The following is a 22,079-nucleotide window of genomic DNA, read 5'->3' as shown; positions in this document are numbered from 1 at the left end:
GAGGGGTTAAAGGCATACTCCAGCAATTGAACCTAATATCTGCGTGTATCTGTGGTATACAGTCAATTACCAAACATATTTGCCTGTGACCTGTGTGGGGAAAAAAAAACCAGAACCTCATTCACTTAAAACATACTTGTTACAAAAGCCGAAGCTTAACGCTTATGCAAAACCCTTATTTTTGTCAAAGATATTTTTAAATTAGCCAGTAAATCTGTATAATTTGTTAATTAAAAAGTCACTTATTTCCAATGTTTATTCATGGAATTAAGCAGGTTGCTGCATCTATTTTAAGCATGTTTACTATGAAATAGTTGTTTTGCTCATTTCTAAGTACATGGAATCTGTGATGTCTCCATTGTTTTAACATCACTGGAGCAGAGCTGTTACCCCTTATATTGTGTGAAAAATTCATAACAGAAATGCTCCAAAATTGCTCAGAATAAAATATCTTTATATTAACTTGCATTAAAAATGAAGATGGTTTTTGCCCTCTCCTGTAAAGTTACCACTTTGGAGATACTTTTTTGGAAAGAAAAGAAAATTTCCCTCTAATAAAGGTGGTAATAATCATAATATAGGACTGATATTTCTTGGATATGTAAAGTCCAATTACAACAATGCACATTGAGGAAAAAAAAACTCCTGAAAGTGGGCTATAACACATTTCGGAACAAAACACTTCATTTCTTTAAGGTGTTATTTCCAAACAGTAGCAGCAGTAAACAGGGGCAGCAGTAAACAGTGCTCAGTGATGTAAACGAAAGCACAAAAAGTGTAGCTCATATTAGTTGGAACACTTATTTAAGAGCAGTACAGGTGTGGTCTTCGGTCAAGCCTGTATCAGCCAGTCCGTCTGGTTCCCAGCATCCACAGCCCCCCAGCAACTCAAACATGTGACCACTTTTCAAAGCAACTATGTCAATGGTGTGAAAGTTCCATGGGTATGCAGAGATCACATGGCTCGGTATAGAGCAGAATCTAGCCAGCATTCTTTGAATGGCTTTACACATTGCTGCTGCAGTTCATTATCCCAACAATGTGATAATTCCCCCACCATCTCTTATTGGTGGCTGAAGCAACAGGACACGAGTCACCATTCCAACTGAACTAGACCCCCATGAGTTCTGTGACACACAGAACATAGACGGAATCATAGAATTGGGACACAACGAATTTCAGACCTAAACACAGAAAGGAGTGGAATTTGGAGGCTGAGGGAGATTTTTATAAAATCTCACATTTTAAACATTTTGTTTCATTTGTCCTTTTTACACTCTCTTATAACTAAATGAATAAAAAATAAAAAAATAAAAATCGGTATACAAACAGAATAAATCAGACAGATTTCATCAGACCTCTTCTTCACCACTCAGACAGAAATGGAATTCTAATGCACTCTAAGCTGAGATTTATGACACCAGACAACAGTCAATCGATCGACATCATCAATGATCACCATGTAGTCACCTGTGTGATGGCTATCATGTGACAGCACTCACTGCCCCAGCAACAGGACATCGATCATGTGCTGCTGCCCAATACTGCTGACTCAGCATGCCAGCCTCGGGGCAAAACGTGGGGCCAGGGCTGTGTGTGTCCGAGTGTACTAATGGTACATTCCTAACATTGGGATGAACCGACCTATCCATGCTCCATTCCTAAATGTGTTATTTCATAGCAACCGTTGTGAGGTTGGACAAGCCTTAACAGAACACTAGCAGAAACTCTATTCAAAACAGACGAGGGACTGCAGCATACGGTTTCATACATAAAGTTAAGCTTGAAGTTTAAAATATTATATTACCAAGTCGGACTTGTACCTGACTGAAACTAGGCAACAGCAACAGATCTGCCACCATGCTAATGTCGGCTTGGAGATCACTTTTCATTCATTTAATTTCCAGCCGAAACGGCCAATAAGTACAAGTTATACATTCTCAGCATCAGAAAAAAAGCAGAAAACATATATTTAACAGAAAATTACACAGAAGCTTCAACAACTGAATATAACACAATATTATCAATATTTAGTGGGTCCATGCTTTTCCTTATTACAGCTTGACTTGCGCTCAGTTTTTCATAGAAATCTGTAGGGAAACCTCTGTACACCTCTGAAGTTCAGTCTTAAAAGTTTGCTACATTTTCTGCTTCTCACAATGCAAGTAATCCCAAACATTTAGGCTACTGATGTTGAAGTCTGGACTCTGGGGTGCAGAGTCCAATGTTCTGACAACACCAGCAGCTTCTTTGTGTCATTTGCAATTTTTCTTCTGTTTTACCTAATTCCTCTTCTTAGTAACAGCTTCTTAACAGCTACACATACTTTCAGACCCATTTTGTCTCCCAAGTTGTTTTCTCACAGTGGAAGGATTAACAGAAACAGGAGTCCCATTTTCTCTGTATATTTTAAGTAATTATTTAATTTGTTGAGCTCCAGTTTTGGAAACTCCACTTACTTCTAAGTTGACCTTCCCCTTCCTTATGCAAGTGGACTATGTCAAGTCTATCAATGTCTGAAACAATCCCTGAAAATTGAATAACTTGTGCTTAATGGTTGTTTTAACTGGAAATTAAGTAAATGAAGGGCGGTCTCTGACTTTGGCACTGTACTGTATCTTTTCAGTGTTTTTCGGCCTGATGTAATTTTGTGAACACACAATGTAACATAGCAAACACACATATCGAGACTTCAGTTTTCTGAATAATGGAACAGTTGGAACAGTTAACCAAATACTTGACTACGTGTGCACATCCCTAGTGAGACTGTGTTTGTGTGTCTGTCAGAGTGTGCCATGTGAAGTACAGTGATGGGGTACCCCTGTTACGTACTCTGCTGCTGATGTACCGTGTCGCTCGATCGTCCCAATTTTGCTGCTTTCAAAAGAGCCGCCACGCTTGCATTTTGCTTTTTGGGTGGCTCACAAAAGACCTTAAAGCTAAAATACAAAGCTTTCCCCGCACGCACAGAAAGGAGCAGAGAATGACCAATGGCTGCTGCACTTATGGGTACATACAAACAAAACGGTGGCAGAGGTAGCCAAATCCACATGGGCTCACTGTTGGAAAACGTAAGCTAACTTATTACAGAGGAGAGGAAACTCACGACCTGCTTAGTGACCCCAGTGTGCTTTCTTTCTCGTGGGCTGGAGGAGGAAGGCTTCTATGTTTACATGTGTCAAACATAGCTGAACCAGTGAACATGGCTCAGAAAGAAAAGCATGTCCCAGTTCTAAAACATGGAACTCTCTCAGGTTCTGGAATTCTCATTAAGAAGGTTCGCTCAGAGCACAGAAGCCAAGAACGAGCCTACATTCAGCAGCGTTCCTGGAGCAAACAACTCACTGCAGGCTCTACCTCTGCCTGTCATAAAATGACTGCTGTAACTCTTTTCCCCCTTTTATTCAGTGGAGTCGGCCTAGAACAGCTCTGTGGAAAAAGAAACCTCTGAACATTGGCACAGCAACATCAGAACGTCTAGAGTTAGCTATCTGATAATGTGAGGCCTGGGCGCATATTCATAAAGCTTCTCAGAATAACAGCGCTGATCTCAGAGACCATCACTCCTACACTGAGAAGCTTTATGAATATAAGCCCTAGTCAAACGTAACATATTTCTGCTGTAGCTCTTTTTTTGTCTATTTAAACTGGTGAGATGGCCTGAAAGAAACACAATAATAATTCAGTTGCATCAGAATGTCTGGAGCTATTTGGCTATACAAGGTGAGGTCAAATGTTACAGGGTCATAGTCCAAAATCAAGGTGTGGACAAGATAAAATGTGTTCACTGCTCTGTACCAGCAATTACAGACCATAATACATTTCTGCAATTAGTGGTTAAAAGGCAATGCCTGCTGTTTTTCAAAATGTCTGCATAATTCAAACATGAAGCTGTAAACAAAGTCATTCAGAGTGATCTGATATGACATGCGCCGTTCCTGAGAACTTAACAAGCCCAAAATGATCACACAGATGGTGATATGAACCAAATATCTGACAAGGTTAGAGCCTCTAAGGTTCCTCACAGAAAGTTATTCCACAAAATGGATATAGATATGCTGCCTGACGCCTGAGACACTGTTTTACGATCTTTTAGAGATAAGCTTTTGGCCTAAAATGTATGTTGCCAAATATACTGATAGCAGAGAGGCAAATGCAGAGCACTATAAGAAATAACTGTGGGTTTTTTGGATTTACTACCGTTATACTTTTACAGACATTACATACAAAAAGTCAGAGGTTACCTGTAGGCCCATTCTTCATTCTGGATATCAAATAAAATGGCTATATTTGAGTTGTTGACATCACGACATCTGGTTCCTATTACTACCACTGTAAAAAGAGTCAGTAAGTTCCTCTACAATTAACTATTTCACAGTCTGTCACACTGAATGACCTTGTTTATGTCTCAACGACTAACCCACACAGAAAATTCGAAAAGTCGGTGTTATTCCCCTTTAACTGAATGTGGTAGACAGCATAATGAGGAGAAGTGTCCAAACAGCACAAATGGAGAAGCAGCTTTGTAAAGTAGTAAAGGGGCCAACTGTACGTCACACTGACACTCATAATCTCCATAAGAGGACCTTTTCTCAGACATTAAGAACATTTGCCTGCGTATTATACGATTAACCAAAATCTCCAAAGCTAATTTGCTCCTAGGCCACACGCTGATTTGATTCAAATAGCTCTTTTAACTAGTTCTGAATTAAGCAGTGCGCCACAGACGCTTTAAATGTGATTTAAATGCAAAACTACTGCAAACATCCAAATACTGTATACTGTTAACGTTACTAAAGGCAACGACCAGCTAACGTTACAGACAAACGAGTTGAGCTTCTTATTCGAACGTTCCGTTCCACCTTAAATTATACAGCCGCCAGAATGTAACTGAGGCACCATTTAAGGTGGAACGGAACATTCGAATAAGAAGAAACCAACTCGTCCCTCGCACCGCGGTCAGAGGGCAAATAACGGTGACCATGTTTCAAACAAAAGGTGGCGTTCAATAACTACGAGCCACGGACCTTAGTTAGCTGTTAGCAGTCTCTTAAAGAGCGTTAACGTTATTTCAGACAGTATTACACATTCTTACATTTCACATTTCAAAATCCCTATTTTTAAATAAACAACAGTCTCCCCACCTCAGCAGACACGCGAGCATTAAAGAATACGAGGTTAGCTTTAGCTGCTTAGCTTCGCTGAATCCCCAAAGACTGTAAAACCGATTAACTGTGCATTTGGTTACCTGTGCAGGGGCAGACAGACAGACAGAAAGGCAGGCAGACGATGCTGTGCCTCGCAGATTCGTCCCTCTCTTCGTTCTCGCCCTTTGTTTTGGTTTTACATCGCCTCCTGCGCTCCACGGCTCTCGCACTAACAGATGAAGACAGCAGAGAGGGTCTGGTTTTGGGGTGTGTGTGAATCTCTGACTGATGCTCGCTGCCTCTCGCGTGTGTGTGTTTGTGTGTACGCGCACAATCAGTGTGTGTTTCCCTGGCAGCAGCAGCAGCAGCGGCTACTCTTCTGCGACGCTGCGCATGCGCCAATGTCCCAGCCCACCGCCTACCAACAACACGGAGCGATGCGCCACCAGTCCACACATTAGAGGCCGTTTGCTTGTGCATTGCATGTTCTCAATGATGGATTAGGGTACTTTATATTACCACAGTCTTTTCTAAAAAAAAATAAACCAGTAAATAAGATTTAGAATTAAACAAGACAAAACAGCTCATTGCACCGCGGCCAGATTTAAGTCGTGGTCATGCCTTGGTTCCGTCGCTAGGTGGCGGTATTGTTCTAACTTTGATATAGATTTTAACGGGCTGAGAAACCCTGGTCCTGGAGGCCCACTGCCCTGCACATTTTAGTGCTTTTTTCTGCTTTAACCCACCCACTTTAACACAATAATGGGCTGTGAATGAAATGATTAGTTGGATCAGGTGTGTTGGGAGCAGGGAAAAAAGAAAAAAGTGCAGGGCAGCCGGCCTTCTGGAACAGGGTTGAGAAACACATATAGATCACTGGTCACCCACTCTTCTCCTGGAAATCTACTTTCCTGTTTTGTTCTTAACTGTATCTAACGTGTTGCCCCCTCTAACACTACTGCATCTGATCCATCCAATCAATCACCTCTGAAGATGTTAATTAGCTGGAGCAGGTGGGGAAGATTGTGGTTGGAACGAGAATCTGCAGGCAGGTAGCTCTCCAGGACCAAGGCTAGCGACCCCTGATGTAGATAAAGGGTCACCAAACTTGTATGGCTGCAGGTTTTCATTCCAACCAAGGATAATTAATGAGTTGTTTGATGGTTGAGACTAACTTATTAATCACATTGAATCAGGTGTGCTTCTGCAGCCACACTAGTCCTTGCTGAATAAGACTTGTGACCTCTGTTGTATTACATGTCCAAAAGTATCCGGACAAAGTATCATCTAAGGAGTGATTTCAGTTGCACAGATTGCTGACACAGGCATTCAGCTGTGCTCACACAACTTATACCTGCCTGGGCGATAATGCAAAAAATGTAATATTGTGATACTTCCAGAAATTTTCATGAAACATGATGTCATGATGATAATTTCTTCAGACATCTGATCAGTTGGAACTAAGAAAAAAGAACCAGTAGTGCTACATTGTAAAAAATACTATCAATAACTGGGAATACAAGGATTTTTATTCAGTATGTGGCACTAAATCCAGCTAAACAGAACTAATGTTGTTTTCTTTTTAAAGAAACATGCAGTAGGTCAGTGTTCTACAAGAACTGATGATATCCACAAAATGTTGTGGATAAGAGCATATTGTATTGTATTGCAACATAATTTATCATGATAATGATATATATATATATATATATATATATATATATATATATATATGTCATATTGCTCAGCCCTAGTTCCAACCTGCATCTAATAAGCTGCCTTGCCCCCTTACTTAACACTACTGCATCTGATTCAGCCAATCAGGGACTTGGAAATCTGGGACCATGGTAATTAGCTGGAGCAGGTGTGAAAGACATCTAAAGAGTTCAATGCCTTAAAAAGCTACCTCACAAAAGGTTATTCCATAAAATGGTGTAACTAGGGGTGACCACTGAAATCTCCATTGAAAAGCACTGCCAATAGAATAGGAAGATCTGGAGCAGCAGCACATGAGCCTAAGGTCACCATGCCCAATGCTGAGTGTCAGCTAGAGGAAATCCCCCAGCACTGGGGGTTGAAAGGTGGAACTGTGTTCTCTGGAGTGATGGAGCCCCATCCAATACCTTTGGGATGAGATTTGTGATCCAGAACTGATCATCCAACATTAGTACCTGATCTCACTAAAGCTCTTGTAGCTGAATACAGTCAATTTCTCATTGCCATGTTCAACATCCAGTGTAAAGCCTTCCCAGCAGAGTAGAGACTGTTACTGCAGCAAAGAACTGACTAATACCCTTGATTGCAGAGGAAACACTGCAACATCATATCAAAGTTTGATACATCAAATCAAACCAATATCATGTAGCGAAGCTGGAACATTCTTAAAATATTTATCTCTGTAACCTGTGTATATGTTTTATGCTTGGGCATGACATTTGATCAAAACGCTCCATGCCGTAACAGTCTGTAGGCCTCTCTCTGCGATATGCTGTAAGTAGCCTAGAAAATAAAAATTGGCAAAAAGTGAACCTGTACTACTGTATTGCGTACTGACCTAAAGGGACACTCTGGACAATTTACCATCACTACATCTGTACATGCATACATGCTTACTTAACTCTCAGAAATAGTGCCGCAATAGTCTACAGCAGTGTTTCTTAACCCTGGTCCTGGAGGCCCGCTGCCCTGCAAAGTTTTGTGTTTTTCTTGCTTTAACGCACCCAGTAAGTCAATAATGCTAATGAGCTGATTCGGTGGACCAAGTGTGTTGGGAGCAGAGAAAACCCTAAAAAAGCAGTGGACCTCCAGAACCAGGGTTGAGAAACACTGGTCTACAGAGTAAGATCTTAAGTACGAAAACCTGCTTCTGATGATGTATCTTGAGGGTGGAAGGAAGTTTTGAAAAACTATAACTGCTTTGACATGATTTTTCTGTGTGGGCTAAAATGCTAACATAAGTTTTTCAGTTTTTGGAATAATTTAAAAATGCCTGTTGCCCTTTACATTGTGTGTAAATTTCATGAAGAATGGACCGATAGAAATGGCCCACAATAACTTGGAAAAAAGTCTGGTTCCATCGACATACATTGAAAGTAAACTAGGTTTTTTCCTTTTCCTGTAAAGTTACCATTTTGGAGATACAAGATTTTCTTCTATTGTATATATATATATATATATATATATATATATATATATATATATATAATATATATATTATTTGTGGGTGTATATGTGTGCGTGCATACATAGGTAGCTTGGCTAGCAGTTAGGACTGTTTGCTATTTGAGCACTGCATAGATTACCAGTGGTTGTATGATGTATTCGCATTATGCAGGTAATAGTGAGAGAAGACTGATAAGTAGAAACATGAAAACGATACAAAATTGCAAATTCTGTCAAAACAGAAGCTGAGGCTGAGGGGTGCAATACTGCACTAGAGAATACTCCATAATACCCTTTCCTCAGTTAAATTATGTTAGGTCAAACTGGAACCGAGATCTGGGGTTATTTGGAATTTCTTCTGTGTTCATACGTGTTCAATTCCAGACCAAACCACACAGCCTTCCTTTAATTTCACCACTGACCAGTACAAACTGGAATTAATAATGATCAGTTCCAGTTACACAAACCACATCTTTGCACAGTGTAGTAGTTTCCCTGCTCATCTGCTTCAACTTAGGAAAGATTTGACACTGAAGTGCATTCAGAGGTAGCTTTTAAAAATGGACTAGTAGGGCTGAGGGCTAAGCTCTTCCTCTCTCAATAAAAAAGGCATCAAAATGAGGTGTCATTCTTCTGGCATCCACATTGTTTGACTTGCTGTTAACAAATGACTAGAAGCAAATTAATTTTGCTTCTAGCAAACTTTTGTGGACCTAAGAACACTAGCACCACCAAAAGGTTGTAAGTAAAATTTGAATAGGCTAAGATGGGTCTGATTTACATTAGCCCACACTGTAGACTCTCACAGCTTATCTGTGATTCCATGTCAAGTACATTGTGACGTATTACATAGAGTGAAAAGCCCCCTAGATTTGTTATCCATATGGGCTCATTTCTGAGCCCATGATGTCCGGCTCCTCCCTCCTGCAGTCTGCAGTTAGTACTCAGGAAAGGTCTAGTTCTGAAATCTGAACGGCAGAAACAAGCTTGAAGCCATTGTACAATAGTTTTGTTTACACAGATACAGCTAACTGTGAGCATGTCATTCCATGGCAACATTTAATCCAGAAATCTGAAAAGCCTGTATTTTCACCGATGCAATAATACTAATTTCTAGCACCTTTATGGGATTCACATTGTTATGCTAGCACCATGCAAAGGTGCTGTAGTTGCTGTACACACATTTGGAGCTTATAACTCATGTATTTGTCATTCAGCTAAGATACGTTTATTTTGTTTATTTCTGAGTCCTTTAATAATGATCTGAAATCTTGTCACGTTCTGCTCATGCTGTAGTTGAGCACAGGTTCAGTGCTGCTGTGGAATATAGTGAGATTGTTCTGTTAGTTTGCTATATTCATCAAGTAATGGTACAGATCAACATTTAAACATTTAATAGCAGGCTACACAGCTCATTTCATTGTTTAATTGCTTTAGTTTTGAAGGGGCTCTCAAATGTGGTGTTTCAGGGTGAGCTATTGATAGCCCTTCTGAAAAAATACAGCTCAGACCAACATGAATTTGATGCTGGTCTAAGCTGGTCTATCCTGGTTTATGCTGGTCTGCCACTGGTTTAGCTGGTCTTCGAGCAGGGTCATGCTCCATACCAGCATCCAAAACACAACATAGGTAGTTTGGTGGAGATCAGCTTGACTGCTTCCATTGCTGCTGACCATCCAAAACATAACAGATGGATTTTCATTTTTTTATTGTTTGAGCACAGCAGCTCACGTTGTGTCAAAATGTCATAATGAATTGGTCGACAGAAATGCTCCAAAAGTGCTTGGAATAAAATCTATTTACATAGATTTTACATTAAAAGTGAAAAATGCTTTCCCCACTCCTGTGAAGTTACCATTTTGGAGATACTTGTTTTTCTTTGGACAGCAATAATTTGCTGGTTTGCTGGTGTTTTTTTTCTAGTCCTCCCATGCAACATAATGACCAGTCATCACTGAGCACATTTAAGCAGTAAACATGTTAAATTGCACTGATTTGGCCTGCAGAACCATAATAATACCATACACCAGCAACAATGATAATGGTAATGTTTATTAAATAAATAGCAGCAACATCCGCACAAAAAAAAAGATAATGCAAAAGGATTTGAACAGGAGGCATGATCTGAACAGACATTCACAGATTCTGGTATAAAATGGCAGTTTGAATGAGGGAGATGTGTTAATACATAGTGAATACTAAAATTCTACACACTCACAAAACAGCAAGCATTTACAGCTTTTTACACAACAACACGTTCCTATAGCTCCTCAGAATACACGTTTTGGATCTGACAGACTGGCTTTCGCTGTCCTAGATGTGGCTTGTCCTAACCATTTCTTTCATGTTGTCTAGGCTTTCTGTGCAGTGTTGTGCTGTGCCTCTCCATTTAGTCTCAACACTGCTAGATAACTGACCTCTACATTCACTGGAGTTACTCCTTCAAAGCTAGTGGCACAAAGAGCACGCCACAAGAGAGAGAAAATCCTTGAGAAAGTAACTTCTAGAACCTCTCAGCAGAATCTGGATAAATCAGCCCGTGAACCAAAGGCAAACCTTTTTCAACCTCGTAGTCCATACGCTAAGATTTAAAGCACGGCTCTAGTGCACCATATCTTTGATTGCCCACACACGGCATGCTTTGATCAGAAATGTGCATTACAATTTGAATTGCATTCCATTCTACAAATTTGTCAAGGATGTACGGTTATAGGTGAGTGGCAGTTCTGGGATGGACGGAGGACTTCTTTCAGGCCTTTTCTGTTCTTAACCAACAGGTCATATGAACTAAGAATAAAATACCCCAAACACCGCATGGACAATTATGCATAGATAAGTCCTATTATCTACCAGTGATGTAAATGTATTGAAGCAAACGTATGCAATGTCAGTGTAATTTCATCAAAGCTTCAATGTATCTGGTGTGGTTCTTTTAATACCTGACATTTTTGTCTTCAAATGTAGTTCAGCCTCTTTTTGCTCTTTTATCTCACAAGCCACCTGCAACTCCTGCAATGAACCACATGAGGGTGCTGTAAACTCTCTGATTGGAAGCCTCGCTGCATATTCAGCAAGTCGCACTGTTTGATTCTGTTTTGCTAAGAAACTGGAATAAGCCATGCAACATAGTTATTATTTGGCATTCAGACATCTGAACTTGTTCAAACACAGTTCCATCAAGGAACTATGTTCTTACTAATAGCGCCAATTTCTCAGACCCAGATTAAGCTTGATCCTAGACTAAAATGACTTTGATTCACCATTGATGATACAATTAAGTCCAAGACTAGGCTCAATCCATGCCCAGGAAGTTGGTTTATAGATTATTTACTCGTATTTCATTCCTGCACAGTGCTGAGTGTCCTGGAAGTGCCCCGACGCGCCCGACCCAGGGTCAGTCTATGGTGCTTTGAGTCATTCCTCACCCAGCATACATTCTAGAATGGCCGAGTCACAGCCAGAGGCAGTGACGATAGCCAATCACAGTGCTGGCATGAGTTCCATTGGTGTGTGGGCAGTTCCTTCCTTGAGAAGGATGCAGACACACCCCAAGGGAATACATAAAACACAAGTTAGTCCCTTTGGGTTGACGTTGCACCATTTCGTAGGTTTTTTTTCAGAAGCTGGAGCCAATCAGACACTGCTGGTGTGTTCTGGGAGTGTTTGGCAGCTGTTGACGGACAGCGCTGACATCCCGGGTCGTAGCTCCAGTCCTGCTTCTGTGTCCGTGTCTGGGGGCTCCAGGTTTCCAAGCCCGTTCCCATCTCCATTCCGGCAGTTACTGTTCCGGTCCACTCCCACCTTGCCACAGATCAGGAGGGGTGTGACTGCAGCGTGAGACGGGCAGGGCTGGGCATAGATGGGAATGGGCTTGAGCCGCACTCCGCTGTAGCGGCAGCGCATGTAACTGGAGAAAGCCCGTCTGTAGGTCTTATTAAAGAGCGTGTAGACCAGAGGGTTGACCCCCGAGGATATGTAACCCACCCAAACAAAGACGTTGAGCAGTTCAGAGAGCAAGGGCTCATTGCATGCCCCACGGCACAAAACGAACAGCACATTGGTGATGAAGAACGGGCACCACATGAGCAGGAAGAGGAAGAAGACCACACCAAGAACTTTAGAGGCCCGCCGCTCGTTCTTGATGGCCTGCATCATGCCGCGGCGGCCATGGGCCCCGCCCGGGTCCCGTCCTACGGGTGAGTTGAGCTGGGACGGGGCCTCTGAACTGCCTACGATGGAAATGCTGTCCGAAAGTGTGGCAGGGCTCAGAGAGTTCCCATCGCCTCCCCCTAACCTAAGGCAGTTCAGGCTGCTGCGGCGAGAAGGGGCAGGGGGAGGAGCCAGATGGGAAGCAGACGGAGCTGGGGGCTGCAAGGGCTGCTGGGAAGAGGCCTTAGACTCATAGAGGAAGACAGATGCCTGGCGTTGGAGGGCCTGCACCGTGAGGCAGTAGGTGACGACCATGATGACCAAAGGGATGAAGAAGGCCACAAAGGAGCCGACCAGCATGAAACGCTCCTCATTCAGGACGCAGCTGCCGTTCACAAAGACTTTGTCCTTATTGCTAAGACCAATGACCGGGATGGGCATGGAGACACCTGAGAGAGAGAGAGAGAGAGAGAGAGAGAGAGAGAGAGAGAGAGAGAGTAATAGAGGGAAAGAAAAAAGAGGGAGAGGTTTGAGTGGGAACATTTGATAACTTATAATCAATAAGCAACATGCTTATGGGACCAGGGCCTAACTTGTAGCAGAACAAGCATGGTGTTTTAGTTGATCCAGAACCTTGTTCATATATATAAAATACATTCATGCGCTGATCTGAAAAGCAAAGTAATAAAACCACTTGTTTTTGACGTCAGGGGCCAGATTCACGAAAGTGTCTTAACAAAGAAAATCGTATTAAATGTGTTTTTTCTTAACTTCCTTCTTAGGAAAAACGTTATGAGAAATTGTTATTCTTCAAATAACGTCTTAAGAATTATCTTATTTTCTTTTCTTAACTACTTCCTTGAGATTAATTCTAAGAACAAGTGGTATTCTTGAAAATACATTTTATCCCTCAGACACATTATCAAAGCTGGGGGGGTGTTGCTCGAGCTTATCCAAGCAGTCACTGGGCAGAAGGCAGGAAACATCCTGGACAGGTTGCCAGTCCATTCCAGGGCTGACAGACAAACAGACAGAGACATACACATTCACACCTAGGGGCAATTTAGCATGTCCAATTGACCTGACCACGTCTTTGGACTGTGGGAGAAAACCGGAGCACCCAGATGAAACCCACACAGACACGGGGAGAACATGCATACTCCACACAGAAAGGACTTATAATAACCTCACACTTGTCTGAGGCCATAAGAGTTCACAATGTAAGCATCTAAATTTATGACAAATGCTGCCTCTGTTGCTCCTCCTGCCCATCCTCATCTGTCACCCCCCAATTATCATATTTTCCAACAAGGATTTTTTTCCTGCCGGCTATTTCTTCCACCATTACCTCCAGTTCTTGTTTGCTGTATTGTTTCAAACGCTTGTTTTGATGTTTTTCCTCTATTTTGCTGTCCTCTGAGTGGATTTAACTAAATAATGGAAATAACAGTTAATACAAATTTAAACTGTATTTCGTTTCATTTATGGTACATGGTAAAATGCAACGAAAGAAAACAATGGAGATTTTCTTAAGAATAATTAATTAAGATTATCTTAAGAGAATATATGAGAACTTTTCAAGTTTTTTTCAGGAACTGCATTTAAGAACAATCTTATGAACTTCTTAGTGTTAGTCTTCTTTTTCTTAAGAAAGCTTTCGTGAATCCAGCCCCAGTTTATTAACTACTCATGCAGTAGAAGCTTTGATAACACACTCAGTAGTTGTAAAGTACAATGTTATGGGCAAAGCTCCCTCCTCCAGGTCCTCCCCCGCCCCATGGACCTGCCGGATCCACTGCTATTCAGTGATCCAGGACATCATCATTTATTAATTAAGCCCTGCTAATCACTATTCTAAGAAATTTTGTGTCGGGCCACAAGAACTTAGCATATCTTTGACATGGGTTGTCCGCAGTGAAGACTTGAGTTTGACCTCTGGTCCAGGCAAGTACACAAGCTTGGACAGACTCCTAATGCTACATTTGCCTACCTCCATAATGATGATAATGATAAAATTATATGTCACTCTGGATAAGAATATCTGACAAATGCATAAATGCAAATCCATCTTCAACCTACAAATGCGTTCTTACAAAGCGACTGTTGCAAACTGATAAAAACCTCATTCAACTTACTGAGAAATTGTAGTGCAATTTTTTTATCAAAATACCTAGATTTTGAGTGCATTTTTCATTTCAAAATTACATTTCTTTGCAGGTGTTCCCTCTTTTCTCCTCTACAGAGCGTTCAGAATGCATTCAGAATGCTCCAGCTCGGCTGGTCCGAAGCCTTCTGAAACTCTCCCATGTGAGTCCTCTGCTGAGATCACTTCACTGGCTCCCTGTTGCAGCACAAATTACACACAAAGCTCTGGTTCTCACATTCCAGGCTTCAAAGAGCTCAGCCTCTCACCATCTCAGTTCAAAACCACATACCCACACAACAATTTAGGTCTTCGAATGTGCTCACAATGCAGTGTCTCACTGCTTCAGTGTCCCTCTGTGGTAGAATGAACTTCCCCTGCCATGGTCTGAAGATCTGTCTCCTCAAAAAATACATACGTAGAGTAACAACTTTCTGTACTCACTTGCTCTTCACATTTCACTGGTCCAATTTTTTCAACAATCCTCTGCACTGAAAATCTGTGTTTATTTTTATTTATTGACAAAAAAACCTGCATGTAAATGTGTTCTTATTTATTTAGTCATTTAACTAGTATCAAGCTATGATGGAGCTCTTGCGTATAAGGTCATATATTCTTGCAGATTCACTGGGTAATTTCTGTTGATTTGGCTTCCACTGTTTGACACATTTTGTAAGTCACTCTGAATAGGAGTGTCTGCTAACTGAATAAATGGAAATGTAGTCTGCCTTAGAGCAATAGTAAACATCCCTGATTGAACCATCTCCCAACTTCATACAGACTTTGTATGGCTTATCGTTTTTTTCACTGAGAACTATAAATTTCAGTTTCTATATCTACCCACTACTGGCTTGCACTGCCATGGGTGAAAAAGAGGAATGGCCATGCAGATAAGCTACAAGCAGAGGCTCTTGGGAAGCACCATGTTAATGGTAAGAGAACCTTTTACTGTAAATAAGGTGTTGTTGTTAGGTTAAAGGTGTGCACATGTGTTATTTGTGCTAATCTGTGCTGTACTGCGGGTAGTTGGTGCAGTGTAAGTGCCTACCGTCAGGAGAAAGTGACCTGCCTGCTATCTTGGCCAGTTCCACAGTACTGAGTGGCAGTTGTTCACTACTACTGTGTTTAATAAAAAAGCATTCACTGATAGTACCATGTTTCCTACATCTTTTTTGTTGATGCCACAATGTTATATGGAGATAATGCTGTCTGTATTTCATAACTTCAGTCATGCTACAACAAGTAGTGGTGTGAAATATAACAGTGTACAGTAAAAAATTATCTTGCCAGCTCGTAACCTTAAATCAGCTAAAGCCAATAAAATTGCGGCATAGCCTGTCAATCAAATGTCTATTCTTAAAAATGTTTTTTACACCTCCCAGTGAAAGTGTATTTATGTGTGCATCCCACATTGGGCAAATTCAGAGGACATCATCCTCCGCTTACTCTGCCAATATTACACTTTGGGCTTTATTTTCTACTGTGTATAATTTCAAAAGTTTGTTATCCAGCAGAATAAAGCCGGGTTCAAACTGATCAGGCTGATTTGCAAAAACACTTTCACTTTTCTGTTTTTGTCTGTCAGTGGTTTGTTAAGACCATGAAATAGGAAAGTGAAATATGAACATTTTTGACACTTTCATCTTGCTAACCCACAGGCTTGCCATTGAACAACTGATGGTAGAAAAAAACAGGATTGTAAAACATTTCAAATCAGGCTGCTTGATTTGAGTTTGCTTTCAGCCCTCTTACGGGTCAGCTTTTGAAGTTATGTGCATTGATGTGTCAGTGCTTGGTCCCCTAACTGCATCACATGCCAGTGGAATAGAGCTGTATGAAGCAATGCCTATATTTTACTTTCCCAGCTCACAGCTTTATGAACCACTGGTTAATTTGAACCAGGTTTGATTCCTCTGGGTTGTTAAACTTTGAAGTCAAGCTTTTGAAAATACAGCCCTGGAGTGTAATACTGGTGTATTTCAGGACTAACAAAATGCACTGTTACAGGCAAGTGTAAGCTATTCCACCACAAATTTATAGCTAAAAGAACCCTGAATCTGTAACTGCAAGATATCTCAGTGGGATATTCAAAAAATATTGATTGCACAATCAGAATAAATTTATGTATTTTGACACTACAATTTCTCATTAGTTTGAATGAGACCTGTCAACACTGTGGGATGCTTGTCCCACCTGGCAATAGCATGAAAGAACAAATTTGAACATGGATACGTTCATTACAAACAAGTTCATTTTCCCATTCATCAACATGAATCTTCCATAGTAACAAGTCATTGACACTACATGACTTCTCAGAACTCATTAGTTGTAGTGTAATCGAGGAAATAGGTGTAGTCTACTTCAGATGGATTTTTATCAATCAACTCATGACATTTGCAAAGTTCTGGCTGGAATGTGATTAAAACAAACCCTGGTCCCATTGCTCTGTTAGTGCAGGAGCAAGTGAGAACGCTGCCTTCTGAACTGTGGTGTGCACCAGATAAGCAAGCCAAGACCTCCTGAGTGGGTTGGTTTCAGTTTGCTTCAAAATGAACTCTGATGAGGTTTGTTTGATGTATGAACACAATAACAAAGATGTCTAAACAGACCAAAGACAGAATGAGCCATTCTCTCCTCTCTGCATAACCTCTCTAATCTCTTCATAACCTCCAAATTGATAATTATAGAACGGATAGTTTCACTTTCAAAACGAAGCTGAGGCACATTTGAAGTCATTATAAAACCCCTCATATGCACATTTAATGGCCCTGCTAGAAAAAAACAGCATTGGCCAGTATGGCTGGTCACCAGCAAAACCAGCATGTGTTGTGTTCGGATGTTGGTATGCTGGTCAGCAGCACCCATGACAATGTATATTATATTATGTATTACATAAATTATTATACATGAAAGCAGTAAGCCACTCAAGGCTGTTACAGGGATTTCACCCTGCTTTGCATCATGCAAAACCACACTGACAGTGGGAGTCCCGTGGCTTGTTGCTCTGATTTCACAAGATGGATAATGAACCCAGACAGATCGGAGAAAAGCATGATTTAGAAAGTTCAGTGGACATCATCACAGTTATTGTATGTCATAAAATCTGACCAATGAGTTGTGACTTTTTACTTTTTTTTGTTATTTTTTCTTACGGTTCAATGCTCAATATGTCAGTGTGAACTCTAACACCACATTAAAACATAACAGTATCATTTTCTGCTTTGGTCCTGACCAAGAGAACCGAACCACAAGTATAAATGCACCCTTGGTTACTGTTGCCATGTCCATCAAATTTTCACCTGGTAGCATCTGTGACACTCATGCTGAAAGATTAAAATGCTCAGTAGCACAAAGGAAAGCGTAGGGTGACTATTTTGAGTGGTCCTTTTTAGATAAAACAAACACTCCACAGACTCTCAGTAACATATCAACAACATATCAGTGATGTAGCAGCAGTGAATACATTCAGTAGATTATCAAGGTACTTTTAATTAACTTTGTGAATAAAATTAGTTTATAATTTGCTGAATTCAGTTGTTTTTCCACTTTACTTGGAGTGTCCAAGTTCATATCTGTAAATATTGTTGACCTGAGAGGTCACTGAACATATAACAGGTGTAAAACAGACCATCTCAACATCCTCAACAAGCTGTTACAGACATGCTGCTGACACCATTCTAAGAGGAGTTTAACTGGATTAGGTTTCGGTTAAAGTTAGGGTTAGGATTAGGGCCAGAGTGAGGGTTAGGATTAGGTTTTGGGTTGAGGTTAAGGTCAGGTTAGGATTAGGGCTGGGATTAAGAGTAGGTTTTGGGTAAGGTTGGGTAAGATTAGGTTTTGTTTAATGGAAGTAGAATATGAAGTCTACTTCATGTAACACATCAAGTTCAGTAGTTCACTACTGGTACTTCACTGGTATGTTGTTGATGTGTTACTAATACCTCGTTAAGAGTTTATTAATCATCTACAAAGGACCACTGAGAATAAAGTGTTACCAAGCTTGGAAGCACACTGAAAACATTTTATTGTTGAGGTTTAAGTGGAGACATACATGTTTGAGATCTAACAAAATATGAATGTAGGCCAATTTAAAGCAAAGAAGGATTCTGGACACTACATTTAGATATATAAAAAAGATGAATATTTTAGCCACTTTTTCATGTTTAATAAGGTGGAAGTTTAGCTAATGCTATGGATAACACTAGAGTTAGTCAGAGCAGCGTTCGAATCCGAACTTTAATGAAACATCAGAAATGTTAAAGTTTGTACAATTGTCTAGATATTTATCTTTATGCAGAATGTTTTAATTGCAAATGTGAGTGTGCTGTACTGTGCTGTTTAATCTGACACATTTAACACGCCACAGCTCAAGAACAAGTAACTCAGTTAACAAACTGGTCTTAACATTGCTCTCTAACATTGTCTTTAAACATCATACTAAAATTGTCATAAACACAAACTTAGATATTTAACTTATTGTAGAGCTGTCTAATAGTAGTTTTGATACTGAACTGAGAGTGTGGTCTTTCACATAGATCTGGATTAAACTGTCTTCAGCTTCAGGAATGAACTAAAAGCAGTACTACAGGTGATAACAATAGCATGAGTTTAAATGAAACCTTTCTCAGTAACACATTTTTCAAACATTCAATTAGAATATATTGTCTGCGTTAAATAAGATAATATATGGGTTGGTTTTATGTGTTGATGTGTTGCTCTAAACTGGAAATAAGAGGAAATAACACTTTCTTTCAACACATTTCTTTACATGTCTTTAACCGATCTGTTCTGGGACTGTAGTAGCATTTAACATTAAATAATGCTAAAACATCTAACTTGTTAGAACAGCAGCTCAGAAACTGCCACTTCAATCAGCATACACTTATCTCTGCACATCTCGCTTCCTAGTGGCTGAATAAGTGTATATTCTATTCAATTAGAGACGATGAATCAGAGCCTCAGCAGATGGAGGTTTAATTCTGTATTTGATTGCAGTTAGGAATCAAATAAAGGAAGGGCTCGAGTTCAAATAATGGGTGGAAATTCAGCCAGTTCTCTCAAATCAAATGTTTTTGATGAGAGCAGTACTTAAGGTATATGTTTAGGCATCAGAATGCTGATGAAGGCTTAGCCATTAATGCATTCATGAGGAGATTAAAAACAATGTTGCTGAATTATTGAAAGCAAAATGCATCTTGATGAAGCTTATTTGGTCGACTCATTAAACTACAACAAAATGCATTGCTTTTTAAATAATCTTTAACCTTTTCACTACCAGTCTTTTATAAAGTCAAGGGTAAGATTTGATCAAATAAATGCTATTAATCTTGATTAATTACACAAATGAATATGATTAAGTATAACTAATTATTTATCTAAGCCATAATTTATTCTATTGTTGTCCTTTCCATACAATTTTCTTAGAAGGTCCATGACTTTTGCACAGAGATGCACCATGTATGCAGGTTAGGGTGTGAATGTATAACATTTTGAATGTGGATGTTTGGAAAATTGTTATGCATCTGCACATTTCTTATTTCTGGGAGGAGACAGCGAATTAAGCAAGGAGGGGGAGGTTTTCTGATGATACTTCTGATGATAACCAGATCATTAAAGGTCTATAAGTAAGTGCCGTACTGGCAAGCCTTTTTTTGCTGCTCATGCATTCATAGATGGTGGTGGTTATTTCCTTGACGTGTACTAGCTGGACTGAAGATTAGTTGTTAATGTTTAGATAACAGATTCATCATAAGGGACAACAGCAACCCCACAACACCAGACCTTTCTACATCTACGTGGTACAAATAATAGATCATAAAAAACCTTGGAAAACTGGACTGGAGGTAAGGGCAGGGCACAATGTACAGCTGCCTTCTAGCACTTCTTATTATAGCCTCGATCCAGGTGGACACGCCATGACTCATCTTTCTTAGTGTGTACTAAATATATGTATGTGTGTGTGTTGCAGTGAAGGTATATCTCTGTATCTTTGTGAAGGCTGTAATAGGAGACATATAAAGGTGGTTCATATATGTTATATACTCTATATGGCCAAAATTATGTGGACAACTGACCATCACATCTACATGAGGTTGTCGGACTTCCCATTCCAAAACCATGGCATTAAAATGGAGTTGGCCCCTTTGTGACTATACCAGAGTTTACTATTCTAGGAAAGTTTCCGCAAAAGTTTGGAGCGTGTCTGCGGGAATTTCTGCCCATTCAGTTAAAAGAGCATTTATGTGGTCAGGCACTAATGTTGGAAGAGAAGGCTTACATTCCAGTTCATCCCAAAGGTGTTTTCATAAGGTTGAGGTAAGGGCTCTGTGCAGTCTGAGTTCCTTCACACCAAATTCATCAGGGATGCACAGGGATACAGTCATGCTGGAACAGGAAAGAGCCTTCCCCAAACAAAGTTGGAAGCTTATAATTGTCTAAAATGTCTTTGTTTGCTGTAACATTAACATTACTCTTCACTGGAAGTAAGCGGCCGAGCCCAAACCATGAAAAACAGCCCCAGACTATTATCCCCACTTCACCAAACTTTACTGTTGGCACTGTGCATTCCAGTAGATAATGTCCTCCTGGCATCTGCTAAACCCAGATTCATCCATCAGACTTCCAGAGAATAAAGTGTGAGTCATCACTCCAGAGAACACAGTTCCACTGCTCCAGAGTCCAGTGGCAGTGCGCTTTGCACTACTCTAGCCGACACTTTGCATAGTGTATAATGACCTCACATTTGTGTGCAGCTGCTCAGCCATGGAAACCCATTTCATGAAGCATCTGACGCACAGTTCTTGTACTGATGTTGCTTTCAGAGGCAGTTTGGAACTTATGCTATGCGCTTCTGCACTTGGCGGCCCTACTGTGTGAGTTTGCATGGTTTGCTGCATTGTGGCAGTACACCTGAACTCAATAATTAAGTCCACATACTTTTGGTCATATAGTGTATATCGTCAAAAAAGTTAACATTTTGGAGGTACACAGTTTTGGAAAGCTACAGTTCCCCTCAAGATTCTTCACTGTAAGAAGAATTCACAAGCTGCACGAACAAGAGCCGAAGGATGTTGGGAGAATGGACTGTAATATGATATGTATCTTTTCTAGGGTTAAATTTGAATGAGACAAAAGCAATCAATCATGATTAACTACATAAATTAATGTGATTAAGCATGATTAATTATTTATTACAGCCATAATATATACTCTCATTATACTGTACATATCATTTTCCCATGACTTTTGCACAGGAATGCGACATGTTTATGTGTACGCAGGTGAGAGTGTATGCGCACGGCATTTTGATAGTGGATGTCTTGTTCAAACTGTATGATATGCATTTCTAATTTCTGAGATTAGACTGTGAATGCAGCAGAAAGGAGGGAGAGTCAGAGAGAGAGAGATGGCGGGGGAGGTTCTCTGATGAACATGATAACAAGATCATTAAAGGTCCATAAGTAAGCCCCCCACTGGCA

At 40.3% G+C, this 22,079-nt stretch overlaps 2 protein-coding genes across 2 annotated transcripts in view; both read right to left on the bottom strand.

Moving 5' to 3' along the window:
• Window positions 1–5,510, bottom strand: part of zgc:109889 (uncharacterized protein LOC553542 homolog) — a 49,144-nt gene extending 43,634 nt beyond the window's left edge. Inside the window, exon 1 of the mRNA XM_036597449.1 lies at window positions 5,249–5,510. The gene's annotated coding sequence lies outside the window, so the exon portion shown is untranslated. The remainder of the gene's footprint in view (window positions 1–5,248) is intronic.
• A 5,693-nt stretch (window positions 5,511–11,203) lies between these two features.
• The window catches only part of htr2cl1 (5-hydroxytryptamine (serotonin) receptor 2C, G protein-coupled-like 1), a 145,421-nt gene continuing 134,545 nt past the window's right edge, over window positions 11,204–22,079 (bottom strand). The window contains exon 4 of the mRNA XM_036597569.1: window positions 11,204–12,907. Within this exon, the coding sequence (XP_036453462.1) occupies window positions 11,943–12,907 (965 nt within the window). The 3' untranslated portion in view covers window positions 11,204–11,942. The remainder of the gene's footprint in view (window positions 12,908–22,079) is intronic.

Source organism: Colossoma macropomum, unplaced genomic scaffold (assembly GCF_904425465.1).
Source record: "Colossoma macropomum unplaced genomic scaffold, Colossoma_macropomum, whole genome shotgun sequence".
Lineage (NCBI taxonomy): Eukaryota > Metazoa > Chordata > Actinopteri > Characiformes > Serrasalmidae > Colossoma > Colossoma macropomum.
This window is presented reverse-complemented; position numbering and strand designations above follow the sequence as displayed.